Source organism: Plecotus auritus (assembly GCF_963455305.1).
Source record: "Plecotus auritus genome assembly, chromosome: 5".
NCBI lineage: Eukaryota > Metazoa > Chordata > Mammalia > Chiroptera > Vespertilionidae > Plecotus > Plecotus auritus.
In genome coordinates this window covers 169866556-169887976 of record NC_137776.1, presented here as the reverse complement: position 1 = coordinate 169887976, position 21421 = coordinate 169866556, and the positions used below count along the sequence as shown (strand labels likewise).

Below are 21421 nucleotides of genomic sequence, written 5' to 3'. Positions count from 1 at the left end.
CACTAACTGTGTGACCTTGAGCCCATGACTTCCCCTTTGAGACTCATGCTCCTTACCCAATAAATTGGGGATGAGTTGTATTAATTTCCTATTGCTGCTGTTACAAATCACTACGAAGTCAGTGCCTTAAAACAACAGAAACATGTGTCTTACAGTTCTGGGAGTCAGAAGTCTGAAACAGGTGAGCAGTACGGCATTCCTTCTGAAGGCTCTGTGGGAGGATCCATTTTCTTACCTTCTCCAGCTTCTAAAAGCTGCCTGCATTCCTTGGCTCATGGCCACCCATCACTCTGACCTCTGCTTCCATCATTGCATCTCCTCTCCCTCTGCTTTTGTCATGACCTCATCTTCTATCACTCTGACTCTCTTGCCTCCCTCTTATAAGGACCCTGGTGACTACATTGGGCCCCCCACCCAGATAATCCAGAATAATCTCGACACTTCAAGATCTTTAATTTAAGGACATCTGCAAAGTCCCCTTTCCCACGTACAGTCCGCATATTCACAGGTTCCAGAGATTAGATGTGAGTGTCTTTGGGGACCATTATTCAGCCTGTCACAATAGTATCAGGCACTTCCTGGGATGGCTGTGAGAGTAAATGAAGCAGTATATGTGAGCGCTTAGCTCAGTATCTGGCACACAGTAAGCACTCAATAAGTGTTAGCTGTTACTGCCACCACCATTATACTATCATGTTAAATCATCTAATCCAAGGATTCTTAACCTGGAATTTGTGGGTCACAAATAGAATTCAGGGAGCCAGCGAAAGCTCCTGATTTATATAGAAAAGTCATGTGTGTATAGGACTATATTTTTCTCTGGGGAAAGGATCTATAACTTTCATCGGTCTCACCAAGGGTGTGTATGGGGCTGGCTCATGACCTAAAAAAGATTAAGAAACACTCCTTGTCTTATAGCTTAAAGAATCTAAGCCCCAGGAAGGGGATGTGACTTACCCAAGGTCACACAGTGAGTTAATAGTATTGGAATTTCCACCAGTGTTTCCTGATGCTCAGGCCAATGCGGTGTCTGCATCCTGGGGCTTCCTTTAGCACTAAAGCAGCAAAAGCAGAATAGATTTGTTTGGACAAAGGACTGTGACAGATGGCTCTGACCTTTTGAGTTTTGATAACAATAAAAGAGTTATAATAACTTTAAACACCTATTGAGTGCTTACTACATGCTAGGCACTGTGCTAAATGCTTTGCATCTACTATTTCCTTGAATTTCACTGAATCAACCCTATTAAATATGTACTATTGTTATCCTAATTGTACAAAGGAAGGAACGAAGGGCTAGAGAGGGTAGGTCATCTGCCCAAGGTCACATTTAGTCATATTTTGAGTGCCAGGCACCAAGCTCAGCACTGTACATCCATTTCTTCTCATCATCTGTGAAAGTCATCACATCTTTTCTGTGGCCGTTGGGCAGTCACCTCTTCCCTTGGTGTCTGTCCTTCTTGGTTAAAGAAGGGTTTTCTCAGATCTGTCTTTGTGCTCCTTATTGTCCAGGGCACGTACACCTTCTCCGACGGACTGCAGTATGACGCAAAGAACTGGCATTACTGTGACGGCTACGACCGGAGGTTTTACACCGAGATCTGCCATGGCTTGAAGCCTACAGGTACCCAGGCTCCTTCACTCCCAAACTGAGAGGGAGATGAAGGGCAGTTTTTAATAAGTGGGCCGTAGCCTGTTGAAGTAACCCAAAGGAGAGGAGGAAATGAGCAGGGGCCACAGAACACAAAAGAGCCAGGATCTGGGGCCACTTGAGAAACTGATCAATGGCTCCTCCTGGGTTAGTGATGACGGGGCCTGGACTTTGTCATGGGCTCTTCACCCAAACAGAGGCCTAGAGGCAAAGAGCGCCCCGGCCACAGGCCCCCAGCTCTCACACAGCAGCTGGTTTGGCCAAAGCTGGGCCTCTTCAGACCTGAAGGCAGTGTGATGACCTTCCCTGCACCCTTCCCTCTCCTCCTGTGACTCCCAGCAGAGCAGCTTGATCCTAAGCACCCACTTCCTTCCCAAGTCACTCAGCACCCTGCAGACCTCTCCAACAGCCTCCCCTCAGTGCCAGGGCAGGCATTGTTAGGGCAGGGAGAGGGTTCGGGCTGCCCCCTCACCTCTCTGAGCATCTGGGAGATGGCCACGTGCAAGAGGCGTCAGGGAGAGAATGGCTAGAAAGTGCTCGGCATGGAGAATGCGCTCAGTAATTGTTAGTCCATGGTGTACCTAGTGATCATCTTTAACCAACATAGGAGAGCCAACAGTGTGCAGGACCCTGAGCTCTGAGCATGGGGACATGCTCAGTGGGCATCTAGGCCTCAGTCCAGAGGACAGGGAATTACAAGAACCACAAATTAAATGAAACCCAGGAAGTTATTCATCCCAACCCTGTCCCCTTTGCTCAGGCCTCCGTATTCCAAGATGTGCAACATGACCTAAAAGATGCACCAGCTCCTCTTTCCCTCGTGGTGGTTCCAGTATCCCCAGTCCTGGGTGTCGTGCCGAGGCCCTCTCCTCCCCTGATAGCAGAAACTTAATGTACAGGTTACAAACTGGGTATCTACCCGCTTCCTTGCTGGATAATCTTCCTAGCAAGTCACTTGACCTCTTGGAGCCTCAGTTTTCTTATCTGTAAAACAGGGCCACAGGATTGCTGTGAGAATGAAGTGAAATAGTAGGAGTCATGCGCTTAGCCAAATACCTGGCACATAATAAGCAATAAATGGCAGCTATGATGGTAATTTGGGTGAGAGTCAGGTTCTCTATTACCTTATCCCTGCCCACCTGGCCCATTTCTTTCCTTCTGTTCTTCTTTATACATGCCTGACTCCATGGGCCTCTGAGTGAGGTGTAAGCACCTGCTCTGGCCTCAGCCAGCACCTTGAATGCCATTCCTCTCCTTACATGCCTTCTATCCATATGGCCAACTCGGAGGCACCCTCAGGGTCTCTCGGACTCCGGAAATGTGTTCTTATCTGGTGTCCCTAGAAATGGAAGATGGGGTCAAAGAAAAGAGATGGGGTCCAGTTCCTAAGTCGCCCCCTCACTGAGACATTTCTAGGACACTGCTCTAGGCCACTGCTCCTGCTGCTTTTGCTCCTGGCCCTCAATGGGGAGTGTTTAGTCCAACAGTGGTACCAATATTCACATGAGCAACTGGCCCAAAGTGGACTTTGGCAGAGGCTGGGTTTGAATTTGGCCTTGGTGGTGAGTTAATTATCCATCATTTATCCTTTCAAGGTATCTCTCAACTCTCCAATATGGACCCACCTAGAAAAATCCCTACAGGCTATTATGACTGTGGAGATGGCTTCTACAACCCGAAAACAAGGGTCGTCAGGGACTATAACAATCACTTTCTGCGAAATGCCGGTATGTTTATTCTGACACCCTGTGGCACATGTTCTCTCTTCTCTCATCCACACGCAGGTTTGTGCATGTGTGTGCGCACACATGCATTGGATGAGAAAGGAAATGTTGCCAATAAAAGACAAACACTGATTATCTGAATGTTTCAATAATTGAAAATCTTAAACTATCAATTCTATACACAGTCACAGAGTGAGTGAAAGGACATTAGTGGTATGACTGTGACAGCACATAAGTATAGCACCGAAAGGCTTAATGTACTTTTTTTTTAAATTTTTTTAAATATATTTTATTGATATTTTACAGAGAGGAAGGGAGAGGGATAGAGAGCTAGAAACATCGATGAGAGAGAAACATCGATCAGCTGCCTCCTGCACACCTCCCACTGGGGATGTGCCCGCAACCAAGGTACATGCCCTTGACCGGAATCGAACCTGGGACCCTTCAGTCCGCAGGCCGATGCTCTATCCACTGAGCCAAACCGGTTTCGGCCTTAATGTACTTTTTTAAAAAATATTTTTTTATTGATTTCAGAGAGGAAAGGGGAGGGAGAGAGAGAAACATCAATGATGAGAGAGAATCATTGATTGGCTGCCTCCTGCATGCCCCACACTGGGGATCAAGCCCATAACCTGGGCGTGTGCCCTGACTGGGAATCGGACAGCCACCTCCCAGTTCACACGTCCAATGCTCAATCACTTAGCCACACCGGCCAGGCTAAGGTACTTACTTTTGCATGGTCCCCTTCAACTAGTATTTAGTGGACACCTACTGTATGCTAGACACTATGCTTGGTGTGGGCAGCAAAACATGGAAAAGCTAGACACAAACCCCTTCCTTCATGGAGTTTATAGTTGGACAGGTAGCAGACAATTCCTACAAACAGCTGACTACATCATGGAATAAGCACGACATGGCCCTAGATAGGGGGTGGGGCCGGAGAGGTGGGAATACTTTGGTGGGAGCACAAAGAATCCAGAGTTGAAAATTTGAAGAGGGTCTCAAGAAGGAAATGACAGCTAAGCTGAGACCCAAAGAATAATTGTGAGTTGATCATAAGACACAGGGAGAGGCTTTCCAGCAAAAGGAGACATCACAGCTAAAGGCCTAGATGTGAGTGATACCATGTGGTCAAAGAGGACTGGTGGCCCCTCAGCCAGGGGAGTACCTTGGAGGTTCCAGAACTTCAATTTGGTAAGTGAACACTAGCTGAGAAGGACTGACTGACAGTGACCAGACTAGCAAGAAGCCAATACACAGGGTATCCAAAAATAAAATGTATACACACTGAATAATTATAAAGGCAGTGTTTATTAAAATACATTTTATTTTCAAAATGTAACAGAAATCATCAGCTGTTAAAGTATGTATATATTTTTGGGACACCCTGTACAAGTAAGAACATGAGCATTTTCCTTTAACACAGTGATTCCTAACCTTTCTCTTGTGTAGAGTCAGACTCACTAGGAATAACAACTATGGACCTCCTCCTAGAAAAATGTATAGACATGCACACATACACAAGCATACATGTCACACACACACACACAAACGTATTTTGCATGTAATCTTAAGAGGTTGATAGTCTCTCTAAAGATCCAGATCAAGAAACTCAGCTCCATAAGGAGAAAGAAACTGCCAGGTAGACCAGAAGGCCTGTCTGAGAGCAGCCTCTCCCCATTGGGAAATTTACACAGTAAGACAGTGTCCCCTCTACCGCACTCTATAAATTAATTGGGAGCATTTTTATAGAACTAGGGTTCCATGGACATATTTTGGGAATTCTGTGTTGGTATAATTGTTCTTCAGTTGTGGTGCAATGCAACTGATTCATTTTCAGCTTTTTAGGTTTGAACTATATTCTATTCTTATCTCACTGAGGTGACATCCTGGTCCCAAGGAGATTCACAGTCTAGTGGGGGAGATAGACACAGAAACATACAATCACAATATAATGAGATATGGGCCCTGGTCGGGGAAGTCCTGGAGGATGAAAGGGTATTGAGGAGGGAGAACTAATCACCTGGCCGAGGTGGTGGAGGGTGTCAGTCAGAAAAAATGGTGCCAGAAGTGATGGGTCTTAAAGATGAGTAAGGAGTTCATAAACAGGAATGTTTTGAAGAGATACTTCAGGCAGAGGGAATAGCATGTACAAAGACACAGAGGCATGTAAAAATATGGTGTGGCTGGGGAATCAGATTTTATGTTGCCAGAATCCTGTGGGCAAAAGCTATGCTTAATGATAAACTTTAAAAAGCATGTAGGGGCATGAATAGGCAGAGCACAGGAATTTTTAGGACACTGAAAATACTGTGTATACTATAATGATGGATGCATGCCATTATACAGTATATTTATTCAAACCCATAGAATGTACAACACCAAGAGTGAACCCTAATATAAACTATGGACTTTGGGTACTTGTGATCTGCCAACATAGGTCCATCATTTGTAACAAATATACAGCTCTGGTGGGGGATGTTGGTCATGGGGGAGGCTCTGCATGTGTGAGACAGGAAGTATATGGGAAATCTCTGCACCTTCATCTCAATTTTATTGTGAACCTAAAATTGCTCTAAAATAATTAAGTCTTAAAAATACATCATGGGAAGGAAAGGCCATTCTTAGGAAGTTTGGAGAAGGACAGACATTGATGCTTGTCTGGTCAACAAATACTTATTGAACAGTTGCTATGGATCTGGCTTTGTATTCTGCATGAAGGTGATAGCAGCATCATGGCCTCTTCTGTCAGGGAGCGGGAGAAACTGACAGTAAAATGGATCATAACAACACCAAGTTGCTGCAAGAGAAGCTAGCAGGGATACTTAACCCAGGATGCCTGCAGGCTAGGGAGGTTTCCTGGGAAAAGCAAGATCTAATGTGCAACCTAAATACAAGCAGACAAGTGCAGCAGGGTTGGGAAGAGTGTTAAAGGCAGAGGGAACAGCACATGAAAGAATCAGAGATGGGGAGAACCCTGCACTTCTAGGGACACATTTCACCTGGAGGTGAGACAGCAATATGTCAGGAAGAAGAGCAAGGGAGGGAGCCCGAGACGTGGGAAGGGTGAGGGCAATAGGAAAGATTGTGGGTGTCTTTGCATTTGAAGGGCAGTGGGGAGCAAGGGAAGGTTTCAGGCAAGTAGGAAGTAACTGATTTATCCTTTAGAAAGGTTTCTGTGGTTACATATAGAGAAGGGATCAAAGGGGATAAAATTAGATAGGAGATCCTTCTGGCAAGATATCAAGAGAGGGACATCTAAAGGACCCCATGCACCTGGTGGTGGCACAGAGACCTGGGTTTGAGGTTCTCCCCCTCCACCCCCCCCATCCCACTCTCAGGTTACTTGCTGGCTCACCCTGAGTCAATGCCTTCCCTCTCTGGGCCCCTTTCTCTTTTTCTGTAAAATGAGGGCATTGGGGTGGGTAATTTATAGGGTCCTCCCAACCTGAAGAGTCTATGATGGAGGAGAAAGGCAGCCAAGGGGTATTTTGGTCCTGATATTATAGGACAAATCAAGGTTGGAGTGTCCTGAAAAACCACTAAAAGGAAGTCTCTGTGAGTGCCACCTAGTCATTACCCTTGACTCACTCTGCCAGGGACTGATTCGGGCTTCTGTCCATCTTCTGTTTCCCCCAGAGCCTTTCTCCCCTGCATTCCGGTCTGTCCCCATAAACAGTACTTCCTGTTGGCATCCTGGAGGCACAGGGGTGCTGGCCATGCAGGCCTAAGGCAGGTGACTGAGGCCATCCCAGAGTAAACACAGGGGCCTGAAGCACATGCCACCTGGGTGGGGCACCAAGAAGGCTTGCTTGCCAGTGGAGCCTCTTGGAACTGCCTCAGCTTCTTTCCCAGACAGAGAAGCTTGCTTTAGGCCTGACTGGAAAGCCCGGGATTGCTAAGCTGCAAACTGCAAGCATGCCTGACCAGTCTGGGTTTGCTAGGTCTGGGTTCTCAGGAATGCCTTTCTTACTGGGAGGATGGTTCCTGCTTGCCGGATTGCTGAGAGAATTGAAATCCATCCCTCCACTCATCAAAGCGTCTTTGAGTGCCTACAATGTGCCAGACTTTGGCGATCGGGCAGGCAAGAATTCTCCGGGATTGTGACTCTCAAACCTTTAGACCCCGGCTGGCAGTGAGGAAAGATTTATATCATGGCTTAGTACACACACAAACACATGCACACATATGTATGTATTCTTTCTACGAGTGATATACTATGATATTTTCTATTTTATTTAATTTTTTTAAGTGCTGGTTGCTATCTGCAAAATTGATTTCACAACCCCCTAAGGGCCAGGGCCAGCCATTGATTAGGCCATTGTTCTAGTCAGCCTTCCCTAACCAATCTGTCCCTCCTTCGTCCCCCCCTCCACCTTTCTGTCTGGGTTAGATGTGTCTTCTCTGTGCCCCACAAGCCTCACTAATGGCACTTAGCCTGTGACAGAAGTAGCTTTATTTGCCCATCTCCCCCACGTGAGTGGGAGCTTCCTGAAGGCAGGGATTATATGACTGTGTCTGATTCCTCACTGGGTCCCTGGCACCTCACACAGGTCCCATGACTCAGAGCTGATTATAAAAGCAGGCAAAGGGGCAGAGGACTGCCCACAGGTCCCTCATATTCTTCAACAAATTATATAAAATTCAGCCCCGGGCACATGATAAGCAATGCATTATTGTGAGTAATAAAAACAGCCCCTCATAGTCGTGTGCCACTTAACAATAGGGAATACGTTCCGAGAAACGCATTGTTAGGTGATTTCATCGTTGTGCCAACATTGCAAAGTGCACTTACACACACCTAGATGGTCTAGCCCACCACACACGCTGTATAGTATAACCTATTGCTCCCAGGCTGCAAGCCTGTACAGCATATTACTGTACAAAACAATGCAGATTGAATCAGCCACAGGAGAAAATAATGCAATCAAGAGACACGGTAAACATGAGGTGTATGAGAACACTCTAAAATAATGATAAAAAGTACAGTAAATACATAAGCCAGTAACATAGTCATTATTATCATTATCAAGAATTACATACCATACATAATTGTATCTACTATGCTTTTATACAATTAGCGCAGTAGGTTTGTTTCCCCCAGCATCACCACAAACACATGAGGAATGTGTTGCACTGCGACCTTTTACACCGGCTATGATGTCACTAAGTGATAGGAATTTTTCAGCCCCATTATAATCTTATGGGACCACCGTTGAATATGTGGTCCATGGTTGACCAAAACATTGTTATACAGCACATGACTGTATATTTCTCTGCACCTCAAAAAGCTTGAAAGCTTAAGCCATCAGAGGTCTCAGACCAGTGCTTCTCATCCACAGCTCAGGGAAATGAAACAGGGAAAGGAATGGTCCTTGTGGGGGATCCTTGCCTGGCCTTTGCTAAGTACCTTGCCTGCTTATCTCTGCTTTTTTCTGCCATCCCAGTGGGTTATCTGCAGTGAGGACACCTGGTCTCAGATAGGTTAATAACCTGCTCCTCGTCACACAGCTGGTGACAGTCAGAGTCAAACCCAACTTGGTCCCAATTCTGTTCTTATTATTCTCCTTGTCAGCCGTGTTCTGTAGTTTATTTTATCCTCAGCTATCTCCGCTCCTAGACATGATTCATTCACAGTTGTTCCTCCACCAAACACAGATCCTGGCACCCAGTGGGACCACAGCAATGTTCCTAAATGAATGCAGTGGTCCATTTTAGAGTCGTAAGATAAAAACACCGTGCAGTTCCCAAACTGAATGCCATCTTATTTTATAAAGGGTCCTTTACACACTGCAGGCCAATAAGGAAGCACTTAGGGTATTTGGGATAATTACCTTTAATATGGTGGGAAATTGAAAGATGGACTCTGCCCCTTTCCCCTTTATGCCCGCCCCCCCCCCCACCCCCGCACCTTCATTCCTCCCGGGAAGGCTAAGCCAGAGCTGTTGGCAGCTTGCACACACATCTCTTCGTGTAGCTGTTGCTTGCCTCAATGCTACTAGCAGAAATCACTTACAGAATAACTGCACCACTAATCCTTACTCCCTCCCCGCAATTAATGACACCCCAGGCGAGTGTCTCAGCTGAAAGGCACATTATTAATATTCAAAGGGAAAAAACCCCTCATAACCATTTTAACATATACAGCTAACAATGAACTAAATTTGCTTTGTGGAAGACAGAGAGTGAGCATCCCAAATTAGTTTATGTAAAAGCTGAAATTCTTTCCCGAAAGGTCTCAGTACCAGCCTCAAAGAATATCCTGATCATCAGAAATGCCATTAAGATTCCCACCAACATTATCCCCTTTGTTGTCTGAAATGTCGAATCAAGCACATCTGGCAAATGTCCTAGAGCTCACAAATCTTTCAAACAGCGTGTAATTCGATGGTTAAAGAGATAACGCCACCGCTTAATCTTAATCGTGCTGCTCTTCAAAATAGCACCAACTTTCCTTCAATCAGAAACAATGGATTTGGCTTCTTAAAAATATCACATACGAGTGATTATTTGCAGAGAGGGCCCCTCTGTGCTTGAACCTGTGGGTTCCAGACAGAATTTAAAATCAAATCGCAAGCCTCATTTGAATGTGTGCTCAGTTAAATGGACAATGTGAAGAAAGGGTGTGAATTGGGGTCCCAAAAGAGACCCCATGGCCTGTGTGATTTGCTGTCTTTGGAAGATAATTCCAGCTTCACCAGGTGAGGACAGATGGAGAAGGAGGATGAAGATCACCATGTGGTGAGAGTCGACACTGACTGAGCATTTGCCAGGCACGGGACACTCAGCTAAGGGGGAGGGGAATATTGGTATGATCCCTGTCTGACCAATGAGGAAACAGGCTCCGTGGGGTTAAAGAATTTCCCCAGGAAATTTGGCAGGAAGTGGGATCCCCACTCAGGCTCCCCTGCTCCGAGAGGTTTTCCTCTTTCCATTTGGCCAGGCTAGCTCCAGGATCGTCTTCCACAGAGGCAGGGTGTAGTACTCCCAGACAGTGGCATTTCTCTGCTCCCACCCAGCCGGAGAGAAGCTGCAGAGTGAACGCCTAGAAATAAAAGAGCACGTGGTCCTCTGAAGTTTCTCTGGGATTATTTAAACTGTTAAAAACCGGAAATATCCCAAGTGCCCAACAGGAGGGAACTGATTGAATAATAGATGGTATGTTCTTAGCATCAAATGCAATGCAGCCATTAGCATGGGAGTGAAGAAATGGTTCTATTGATACTCAAAGGCGCCCATAGTTTATGCAGGTGACAAAGCAGGACAGTTTAACAGTCAGCATTACTGAGTACTTACTATGTCCCAGTCCCTGGCTTGAGCACTTCCCATATTTTATTTTATTTTGTTTCACCTTGTCCTCACAGCAATGCTGTGAAATACGGTCCTGATTACAGCGTTTCCACTGTACAGATGACAAAACGGAGGTGGGGTGAAATGCGTTGCCCAAGGTCACACAGGTTATAGGCGGCAGAGCTGGACTTGGACCCCAGGTCCAGTTGACTCAAAGCTGAAGATGACGTTTAGCTGGTTCTGAATGAGAAGCTGGAGTTTATTAATGAAAGAAAGACCAGAGCGAGCACCTTCCTTATAGCCCAGACATGCAAAAAGGCCCAGGACAATAAGATTGCCATAGGACACTCTTTCTCCCTAGAGTTCTCTGCCTACTTTATTGCTCAAACCTGCCAAAGAAAAAGAAGGTCTTTCCATGCCCCCGACAAACCCAGACTCCTTTCATCTTGAAGCCGCTGCCTTCACCTGGTAGGTGAGAAACTGGAGACCCAGAGAGGACAAAACAGCTGCCTGACCTTACACAGCCTGTTCCAAGTCCGCTTTCCCACTGCCAGCCAGGCCTCCTGCAAACCTCTGTCTCCAGGCTTCCCTTGTGGGTTCCGGAAAAAGGCCCAGCGAGTCTCCCGCACAGCCCCTCCTGCTGTCATCTCTCAGCAAGACAAAAGGCAATTTACCTAAATGTATAATCACCTGGAGGCTGGCAGGCAGGAGCATCCCTGCCTTATCTGTGGTATTGTTAGCAGCGCCATAATGAAGGCTTTGTGAGGGATAATATCCCACTTGTAACTGCCAAGTAAAATGCCCGCACAGCTCACACCTCCCGCCAGCACGTTTGGGCATCGGCGACAAGCAAAAGGGGTACAAAGGAAGAGGATGAGTACCTCCACAGTGCCAGGGACTCAATCCCTTCCCAATCCTCCCAGGAATCTATCACTGTCCCTCAAACTGAGGGGAAACTGAGGATCAGAAAGTAAGTTATCTACTGACGGGTGCAGCTACTGAAAGGAGGAATTGGCATTTGAAACAGGTCTCCCTGACACCAGAGGCCATGCTCTGAACCAACAGGATGTGCTGTGGCCTTTTCTGGGTCATGAACCTCTTTGAGAATCTAGGCAGCGCTGTGGACCTCCCCAGAGAAGTGCACTTGAACCCACAGAGAGAATTTTGCCTACAGAGCTTGGAATCAGCCCCTCCAGGATCTTTGCTCCAGGAATAACCACCCGCCCCAGCTTGCTGCCTCTCCCTGCCTGACCTTCGGGAATTGCCCCTTGCCCTCCTGGAAATTCCCCTTCCAGCCTGTGCCCATCGGATTCTGGTAACAGCCCATCCCCCGCCCCCTATGGCAGCCTCCTAGAGGCATCCAGAGGACACAGCTTCCCCTTCCGTGGCTGGAGTCAACCCAGGCAGTGGTGTTTTGTCTCCTTTAACAGAAGTTAGAGGAGAATGCCAGGCCGGAGCGCAGGGGCAGAAGTCACACATCTCTTCCTCACCCGAAGCTCTGGGAGTCAAGGCAGTTGGCTGAGAGCCCTGCTAGACCTTGGAGCAGGAGAGGCAGGCGTGGTTAGGGGCCGGCCTTAGAGACAGCCAGATCTGCCACCAGATCCCAGCTCTGCCCTTTGCCAGCTGTGTGACCTTGAGCGAGTCTCTTAACTTCTCTGAGCCTCAGTTTCCTCATCTGAAAAATGGGGGTCGAACTAGGGCCTTCCTAGTTGTGGTGAGCATCACTGAGATGATGCAGGGGGCACAGCAAGAGCCGTGCCTGGTCCATGAGGAGCTTAATGCACATCAGCGATCACAGTTGCCATTATTTACACCTGGTGTGGGGGTGCTGGTTGAGAAGAAGGGGCTTCCTTAACTCTGTGCTCCAAAGGGAGGAGCCAGTGTCACCTTGACAAACTGCCCTCTGACCTCCACCCACCTGCTTCTGATTCAAAGACTGGACTGGAGGCCTGCAGGTCCCCGCTCTCTCTCCAACCCTCAGCATTGTTCTGGATCTCCCCAGACCCAGACCTTCACTGAGCCCCAATGTCTCACTGTCCCAGCCTTAATTCAGCCCTCAGCTTCTGCTAGAAGGAAGACAGAGGTCCCAACAGCCAGGCCTCTGCCCTTCGGTCCATCATCCACACCCAGCTGGAAAGCAGGGACAGAAGGGAGCAGAGGTCAGAGGCCAAGCGAGTGACCTCGGCCTCAGTATGTTGCTCCCAGAGCTGCCTGTGTGCAGTGGCATCATGAGTGTGTTTAGGGCATGCAAATTCAGTTATGAGTGCTTGAAAAATAACAGTGGGGATCGGGGAAGCAAGCAGAATAGCAGCAGTGGTGCTGATGTTGGTGACTTGATCTCTTCCCCCCGCCCCCTGCTCAGCACACACTCGCTCTGGGGTGAGTGTGGGAGACATGGCTCAGATGGTCTTGGGCCCTCTATGCCTCCTGCCACGTGAGCACCTTGCCACATTCAAGATGATTCTAGTATTTGAGGATATGTATGTTTTACCAACGTGGTCTGCATCTGGACCTCAATCGCAGAAATAACTGTTCCAACAATGTCAGGATACTGACTGTGGATTCAATGAGATGACTGCACAGGGACTTCCTAAGAGACTCCCAAGGGTTATCAAGACGATGCACACTTTTTCCTTTACCCACCAACTAAAGGTCCTAAAACTCCCGTCGGCGACAACCCGAGCTGTGCCTGTGACGGAGGTGTTTATGAGGATTGCATGAGGTCAGGCCTGCCAAGTGCAGGGCATGGCACTGGACCTGGAAGTGGTTCCTACTACCTGGTAGCTATGGTCCTTGCCCAGACTCAGCCCTCCCCAGCCACAGCCCTAATCCAGCCCTGGGTCTGACCTTGGAGGCCACACCCCAATGGTTTCAACATTTTTAAACAAAACATATCCACACTACCACATTAAATGTGATTTTTTGCTTTAACACTTCAAAAGGATTTTTTAAACTTTGCTTGGTAAATTGTGTGACCACCAGACTTTTTAACAACCGGCTGCAATTTCTGAAGAGCCATGTGCATACTGTAGAATTCTTGAAAAACGAGGAAACCAAGCCTACAAATTGGTTTCAAGTATAATAAAATTGTTTTGATTTCTAAATTTAATAATTAAGCCTGAATGCATTAATTATAGCATTAAGTTCAGCTTTACAGATTCCCTTTTTATTTTAGAGCCAATCATTTTTCCAAGCCTCTTATATTTGCACAGGCCTTGAAGAACTTGTGGGTGCTGCACCCTGCACCTCTAGTTCCCAGCGGGCGAAGCAGCCGGGGCTAATCCACCTTTCACCCACCACACCCAGAGGATGCTCCTTTGCAGGGAAAAGCAAGAGCAGTCCTAAGTGGCCCCCCCCCCTTTTTTTTTTTGCAGGTTTTGCCTAGACAACAAACCCAGTCAATATTGGTGATGCTGTGGCCTTGGCCTCTGGCCACCACCACTGCCAGCAAAGTTCAAAGCTTCTTTCTTGTCAGGAGTTGTGACGAGGGTGTGGCCACCCTCACTTCAGGCCCTGGTCCCGCTCAGGGCCTGACCTCGCCCCACCAGCTCACGTAGCCCTGCATTTGCACAGAGGGTGTGGCTGGGCTTTTGGGCCGGGCACCTGTCCACAGGTGTACCTCCCATGCTGGCTTGGAGCCATGGTTCACACAGAGGTCTTGACCCCAGGACAAGAGTGCAGCCCCCACGCCAGAGCCTCCTTCCCCAGAGCCTGTCCTGCCTGGCAGTTTGGATGAGCACTGAGCCATCTCTGCAGGTTGGATGTCCCTCCTCCCTCGGCATCTGATCGCACACACACTCAGACTTCGGGCGCTCACACACTGCCCCGGCCAGCCACACACTGCGTGTCACAGGCGCTGACCATTCCCATGCGCGCACTTTCTCCGCTTCACCTCAGTACCACCACTTGCACACTCACAGTACACACCTATTCACACTTGCACACACACAACCCGTAGGTTCTCACACGCATTCACCCATTTGGAAACATGCCCGTCTGTGTCCATGCACAGACTCACTGAGTGTGAATTTTGCACCAGCACCCTTTCTGCCCTGGTGGAATAAGGTGGGTGAATTGATTCACTCTCTAAGCCTCAGCTTCCTCATCTTAAATGGGGACAACCCCATCTCACTCACTGAGGAGAGGACAGACATGACCCTCTGCCCACAGAGCTGGGCACCTCCTAGGAGCTTGGCCAGCGTGAGCGCTGCCCTTCCCCCAAAGCTAGACGTCTTGTTTCATCTAGGTGTCCTCCCTTTTCTGCCCCACCCCACACCCCCGGGGTGGGAGCTGCAGAGCCTTGGTGACCGCAGGTGTGCTTGACTCAAAGGTGTGCCAAGAGGTAGCAGATTCAGCTTGTGGGTCCCAGGAACTCGAATCCGCCCGTTTGCCCTCTCTGGGCTTGCCTGCCCCAGCCTGCCCACCTTGCTTTGAACAAAAACCATTAGCGGGGCTGCCGCTCTTCATCCTGAGGATGATGATCCTTGTGTAAATGCCGCCTCCTTCCCCACAGGGAACCAGAAGTCCCAGGGGTGCTCTGACGAGTCCCTCAAGATCTTGCCCTTGAAGGCACCCGTCAAAATGGTGATCCTAGCTCCCACTTCCTGAGTGCCCCCCTCGTGTTATTCATCCTGACCAGTCTTCACTCTGCCCTCTGCGGGAAGGGCTGGGTACAGCCCCCATAGAGACAGGGAGCCCGGCTCAGAGAGGGAGAGTGATTTGTCCAAGGTCACCAAGAAAGTTGGCGACAGGGCTCAGTAGGACCCAGAACTCCAGGCCGTGCTGTGCTGTCACACAGGTCCTGTCGTCTACATTGCAGAGACAACTGTTGACTATCCTTCTGGTCTGGAGCATTTCCTGTACACCACACACTGTGCTGGGTACTTTTGAGGAATGATCTCACTTGCTCCTCACAAGAAACCTTCCAGGCAGGCTCCTTCATAGATGAGGAGGAGACCCAAAGAGGTGCTCCAAGCTCGTGCTCCAATCCTGGACTCTTACCCATCATGCCACACTGCCTCCCTGCCAACCAGCTAGAGGCTAATATTGCCTTGCATCTGTTGTGAGATTTTCAGACTTTCTCCTTCCTCACCGGCCCGCTGACCTGCAGACTGCACTAATGACACCCTGGGTGACCTGGGCCCCACGCAGTGGCCTGTGCAGGCCTGCCCCTCCCACCCTCACTGTGAGGCAGGCCCCAGGCCCGCCAGGGCTTTGAGCTTTCTGAGTGTGGTTGGCGCCCAGGTATGAACCCAGACAACCCATCCTCCTGGTGCGGTTGGGCTGCTCAATCCATGGCCTCAAGTCAGAAAAGGAAACAGCAGCTGGCGGCCCTGGCATGTGCTCTGCCCTCAGGAGCTCCGTTTGCTGAGGGAGGGGAAGAAAGTCTTCCCCATTTGTCCAAATCCCACAGGGTAATAATCCTATTACTTTTATGTCCCTGAATGTACATTACTTTATCCATTCATTCATCATATGTTTATTAGGTACATTTTAAGTACAAGTCCTGTGCTGGAGCCTGAAGACCTGAAGTGAATCAGATGTGGCTGCCCCGGGCTGGTGGCGGTGACTGTGATTGACACCATGACCTTGGCCTGGGTCAGCGAAGGTGACATCCAAGCAGGGCCCATGGGGGCAGAGAACAGCCAGGAGGGCAGGGCCCCAGCCACACACATTCATGAGGGTCCTTCAGTTTGGATTGTGACAGGACTGAAAGAAAATCATGTTCATCAGGCAACTCTAAATTCACACCCCCTTTCCTGGTCACAGGGCCTCTAGTGCACTGTGGATTTATACTTCTTTGAAAGAAATACTGAAATAACACTCTTATATTACATTTGGTTGCTTATGTTAAAAGCATTAATTTGTCAAGTGTACATGTGTAAAACATACCGCAATTGTTATACTCTCGCTTAGGTCTTTCTTTACTTACATATGTACTAAGGCCCGGAAACGGGAGGCCTTGCACCTGAACCAGGTCCTGAAAGGAAGGGTGTTCCCCAATGAGGAACAGCATGTACAAAGGCCCAGAGGTACTGGTGAGCATGTACCCACGGGCAACTGCAGTACCTTAAGGTGGCTACCTTTTACAGTGTGAGGCGAGTGGGGGCGGGCGGCAGGCTCAGAAGCAGGAGGATCTGGAGGGCCTTGAAGTCCAGGCAAAGGAGCGGAGAGCCTTTTCAGGGAAGGCTTCTCAGAGGGGAGCCCGTGGTCAGATTTGGGGTCTCTCTTGCAGCAGGTTGCTTTTCTTCTCTATAAGAAGCCCAATTCTCCTAATGATTGGTGAGACCCATTGGGTGGGAGGTAGGAGGTGGGTATATGCAGGTGGCAGCAAGGTCACTTCTAAAGCTGCAGAAGGTGATAGAGAAATATTTCTGCCCCCAAAGCAGTCAGATCTAAACGTGAAGAATGCCCGAGTCAAGCCTTTGGACAACAGAGATAAAGTGCCGTTTGCATCACATCGTATCGAGGCTACACACTGTCCATGCGACTGGTGACTTTGGTGTTGACCTTGACCACCTGGCTGACGTGTGCTTGTCAGGCTTCTGCACTGTAATGTTTCTCACTCCCTTTCTAGACTGTCCTCTTTGGGAGGAAGTCGCTATGCAGCCCACCCTTAAGAAGCGGGGTTATGTCCCATCTCCTGGAAGGTAGCACATTCCCATAAATTACTTGGACTTCTTCCACACAGGAGATTTGCCTAGTCTCCAACTTTACGCATTGTTATCAACATTTTTATGCTGGGTCTTTGTACTGTTTAGAAGTTTAAGCACCCTATTGGTATTTTGAGGAACCTACAAATATTTTATTTCAATTACTAAAATGCATGAAATTAACAAGGCATTCAATTGGAGGGTAGGAAAAAAGCCAATAATTATTTTTATTTTTTCCTATTGTTGAAACACTTTAATGAGAAACTTGAAACTACCAAAAATAGAAGAACCTTTCTAGCCCCACTGCTCAGAGCTGACTATTATTCACATTCGGTTTATTATTTTTAATTTTTCTCTTGTGCACAGTTTTTACACAGATTATGCTGTGTAATTTTGTGTCTTGTCTCTTCCCACCTTTCTCACTTATCATATAAAAAAACATTTCTCCTATGTTGCAATACAGACTTCATAGCCATATATTTTCAATTGCTGCTAAATATCCCCTCACGTGACTCAGTGTCCCCCTCCTACACCTCCTCCCCAATTTAACTCAATGCCTAGCACATAGTTGGTGTTTGGAAATAATTTGTTAAATGAATGAATATATGACAAAGTAATCACTCAGCTGTTTTTGCAAATGTAGCTTATTTCAGTTTTCTTGATTCTAAATAGATTATTCCCTCAGGATAGTGTCCCATAGTGGAATTACTGGGCCAACCGGGGGGGGGGGGCAAAACTTTTCAAAATAAATGCACCGAACCAGAAATCTCCCTCCTCCTCCCTCTGAACCACCAGCAATTGTGCCAAGGGTAATAATTTACAATTGATTAAAGAGTTTGTGGGGTGTTTTTCCCCATCATTTTTCTCCTCTTCTCCCCGCTCCTGCCCAAAAGGGGAGAAATTATCTGAGAAGGTGAAGATGTTCTCAGACAATCATATTAACATATTCCAACAATTGCAATTTGCAAAATAGTAATCACAACTCGCGGGATCTGGGAGGCATTAATCAAAGCGGCAGGTTTCATTCCATTTTAAATATTGATGAAATGTGCTTGGGATGCCTCACCCTGGCCTGGCAGGGCCTGGAGCCTCTGTGGGCAAGGGAGGTGGAGGGAGGGTTGGTGAGCAGCTGCCGGGAGGGGAGGCATCTGCGATTCAAATTGGTGGCTGTGCAGCCAGGTAGAGAGTGAAAGGGGTAGTGAAGAGGGCTGTTAAGTCCATTGCTGTCAATTTGTAACGATCAGGGAGGGGCCGAGGACTGGTTCCGCACAATACACCCGGTTTGTCTGGTTTCAGGGGTTACCACTGAAGAGGTTGCAGCTGCACTGATTCGAATAGCCTGGAGACTTCAGAACTGTAATTACCAACCAGGCTGCTCCGTGTGGTGGCAAAAGTGGGCTTCACTAGCGCTTAACTCCTTGTGTGCCGCCACTCTCCCCCCACCCCCACCCCGGGGTTGGCAGCCACACTCAGATTCCCAGGCAGCCTCCCCAGGGGAAACTGAGGCCCACTAGCCGCTTAGGGCATTCTTCCAAGCATGCCGGGCAGCCAGCCTGTTTCCTTGGGCCACCTGTGAAGAAATAGTGGGGGTGGGGGTCCTGTCACCCTCCAGCACCATCACTTCTGCCTTGGAGTGGGAAGTCAGGCTTTGGAGTCTGATGAGCCTTGGTTTGAATTCCAGTGGATGCAGACCTGGGACAAGGCTCATCCCCTCTATAAAATGGGGGGCATCTCCCCTGCCCCATTGGGCGATCACAGAATCAATGAGATCTGGTGTTTGTAAAGCACAAAGCACACAGAAGGCTGTCAGTATGCCGCCTTCTCCCTGATCTTGGACGCGGTGCTTCTACAGCAGAGGACGGTGGGCAGGGGGATCTGATTCGGAGGGCAGGATTTTTGTTTTAGCTCTCGGGGAGTCCCCTGGTTCTCCAGCTATTGCCATTTGTCACTCAAGGAGGATGGGTCGTCCAATCCTCCCTCTCTTAGGCAAGAGCTGTAGCCCTGAGAACTGCTTGAGGGCAGGGGTTTGGGCTAGTTCTCTTTGTCCCCAGGGCCAGGCACAGGGGGAACCAGGAATGAGGGAGGGACAGCAGGCAGACAGCGTGGTGCTACTAGGGCTTGGCTTAGTTGGGAGACTGGTGAATGAAGCATGTGTACGATTCGATGACCCTTCTCATGGAGTGTAACCCAGAGAAGTTCTCCCACATGTCCATGAAGGGGTATGCCCAAGAACGTTTGAACCAACATTATTCCTGGTAACAGAAGCTGGGGGCAACTTGCATGTCCAACACTGGGAGGATGGATAGCAACACGTGATGGAAGCCTACTGTGGAATATTAGGCAGCAGTTTAAAAAAAAAGCCATGCAATGGAAGAATTAAGAAAGATTACCAAGAGCAAAGATGTGTCATTAGAGACCAAGGCTAGGATCATCCACCCCCTCACATTCCCAATTACTATGTACAGAAGCAAAAGATGGACAGTGAAGAAGACTGGCAGGAAAAAAAGTGATTCATTTAAAATATAGTGTTGTAGGGGAGCACTGGTGAGCAGTGGGTCCTAGGGCAAATTAAGCCTAAAACATCACTGGAGGCAGAAATGACAAACCTGAAGCTGTCCTATGTTAGGCACATCATGAGAAGGCAGGGTTCTTTGGAAAAAAACAGTAATACTGGGAAAAGCAGAAAAAGAGGAAGACAAATACGAGATGGATTGGCTCCATGAAAGAAACCATAGGCATGAGTCTGCAGGAGCTGAGCAGGGCTGCTGGGACAGGACACTGTGGCCCTCACTCATTCACAGGGTCACCAGGAGTCAGAGCCGACTCAGCAGCATAAACACAAGAAGCAACGAGCTAGATGTATGTGTAGCTACAAGAATAGATCTTGGAAATGTATCGCTGAGTGAAAAAATTAAGACAATGAAATTCACAGCACAATGCCATTTGTGCAAATTAAAACCACATACGCACACAAAACAACTATACATTTTTTACAGAGCTGCATGCATGTTTAGGGGTACATATCCCACCATTCGAGTCTCTGTCGCAGTTGGGGAGGGGCTGGGTCTGGTTGGGGGCGAGGAGATAAGGGGAAAAATACAAATCAAGTCAGTCTGCAGAGGGGCCTGGAATAGAGAGATGGACTGTGGGCTGTGGTGGACTGTGGGCTGAAGAATGTGTTACGCTCAGCGCTCTCTCAGGTTTAGAAAACAGGTCAGGCCTTGTAGTCAAACAGCCCGAGGTTGAAGTTCGGGCTTTCCACACACTAACACTGGCTGTGGACAAGTGGCTTGACTTTTCTGAGCCTGTGTGTCCATCTGCAGAACAGTGGGATCGTTGTGGTCATTTGGTCACAAGGATTATGTTAAGGGAGATAAACACACGATGGGCCTTCTCCATTGCCCACTGGGAGGATCTGAGTAAAGAGGGTGTCAGCCCCCTGGGAACCACAGGTACTTGGAAGGGTCCAGAATGGAAACTAAGATCCGAAAGCTCTGGCTCCCAAAACTGTCAGCAGGACCTGGCCCATCCTGGGGGTGCTGTTTACGGATGTGAGACTGGGCAGATGCCGGAGCGAGCTGCCCTGTGAGTACCTGTTAGGCTGCCCAGCTTAGAGTAGCCAGACGCTGTCACTCCTACCTCCATCAGCAGCATCCACCAGCTATAAACCCTTTTGTGTTCAATTCCCCCAAGACCAGGCACTCACAGGCAACTGAAGGATCCATCGTTAGTGAAAGGTCTGTTCCTTCCCAACACAGAGCTGGCTAAAGAGACTGGCCACCAGGGCCACCCCGGGGTGCTGGAATTCCCACATCCCAAGACCCCACCTGGGGGTCTCCCAGGGTAGATAAGGCACCATGAGCCCCCGTGATGACCAGCTCTTCCTCTTCCCTTGCAGATGACGATGAGCACGAGTGGATTATCCGGACGTGTCGGAAGGGCTGGGACGAGTTTGTGGGTCACAGGCCCACGCTGTGAGCTCTGCAGCCACCTCGGCCAGAGGCTTCCCCCTGCTCTACTGGCATCGGCTGGCCCTGGTGGCAGGCTGTATAGTTAAGAACCTGAACTTGACTCGGGAATAAAGGCTTTCTACAGTTAGTGGC

At 48.5% G+C, this 21421-nt stretch overlaps 1 protein-coding gene across 1 annotated transcript in view; it reads left to right on the top strand.

Moving 5' to 3' along the window:
* Positions 1-21421, top strand: part of MORN5 (MORN repeat containing 5) — a 23767-nt gene extending 2346 nt beyond the window's left edge. The window contains exons 3-5 of the mRNA XM_080668597.1: positions 1513-1624; positions 3247-3378; positions 21217-21421. Of these exons, the coding sequence (XP_080524723.1) occupies positions 1513-1624; positions 3247-3378; positions 21217-21296 (324 nt within the window). The 3' untranslated portion in view covers positions 21297-21421. The remainder of the gene's footprint in view (positions 1-1512; positions 1625-3246; positions 3379-21216) is intronic.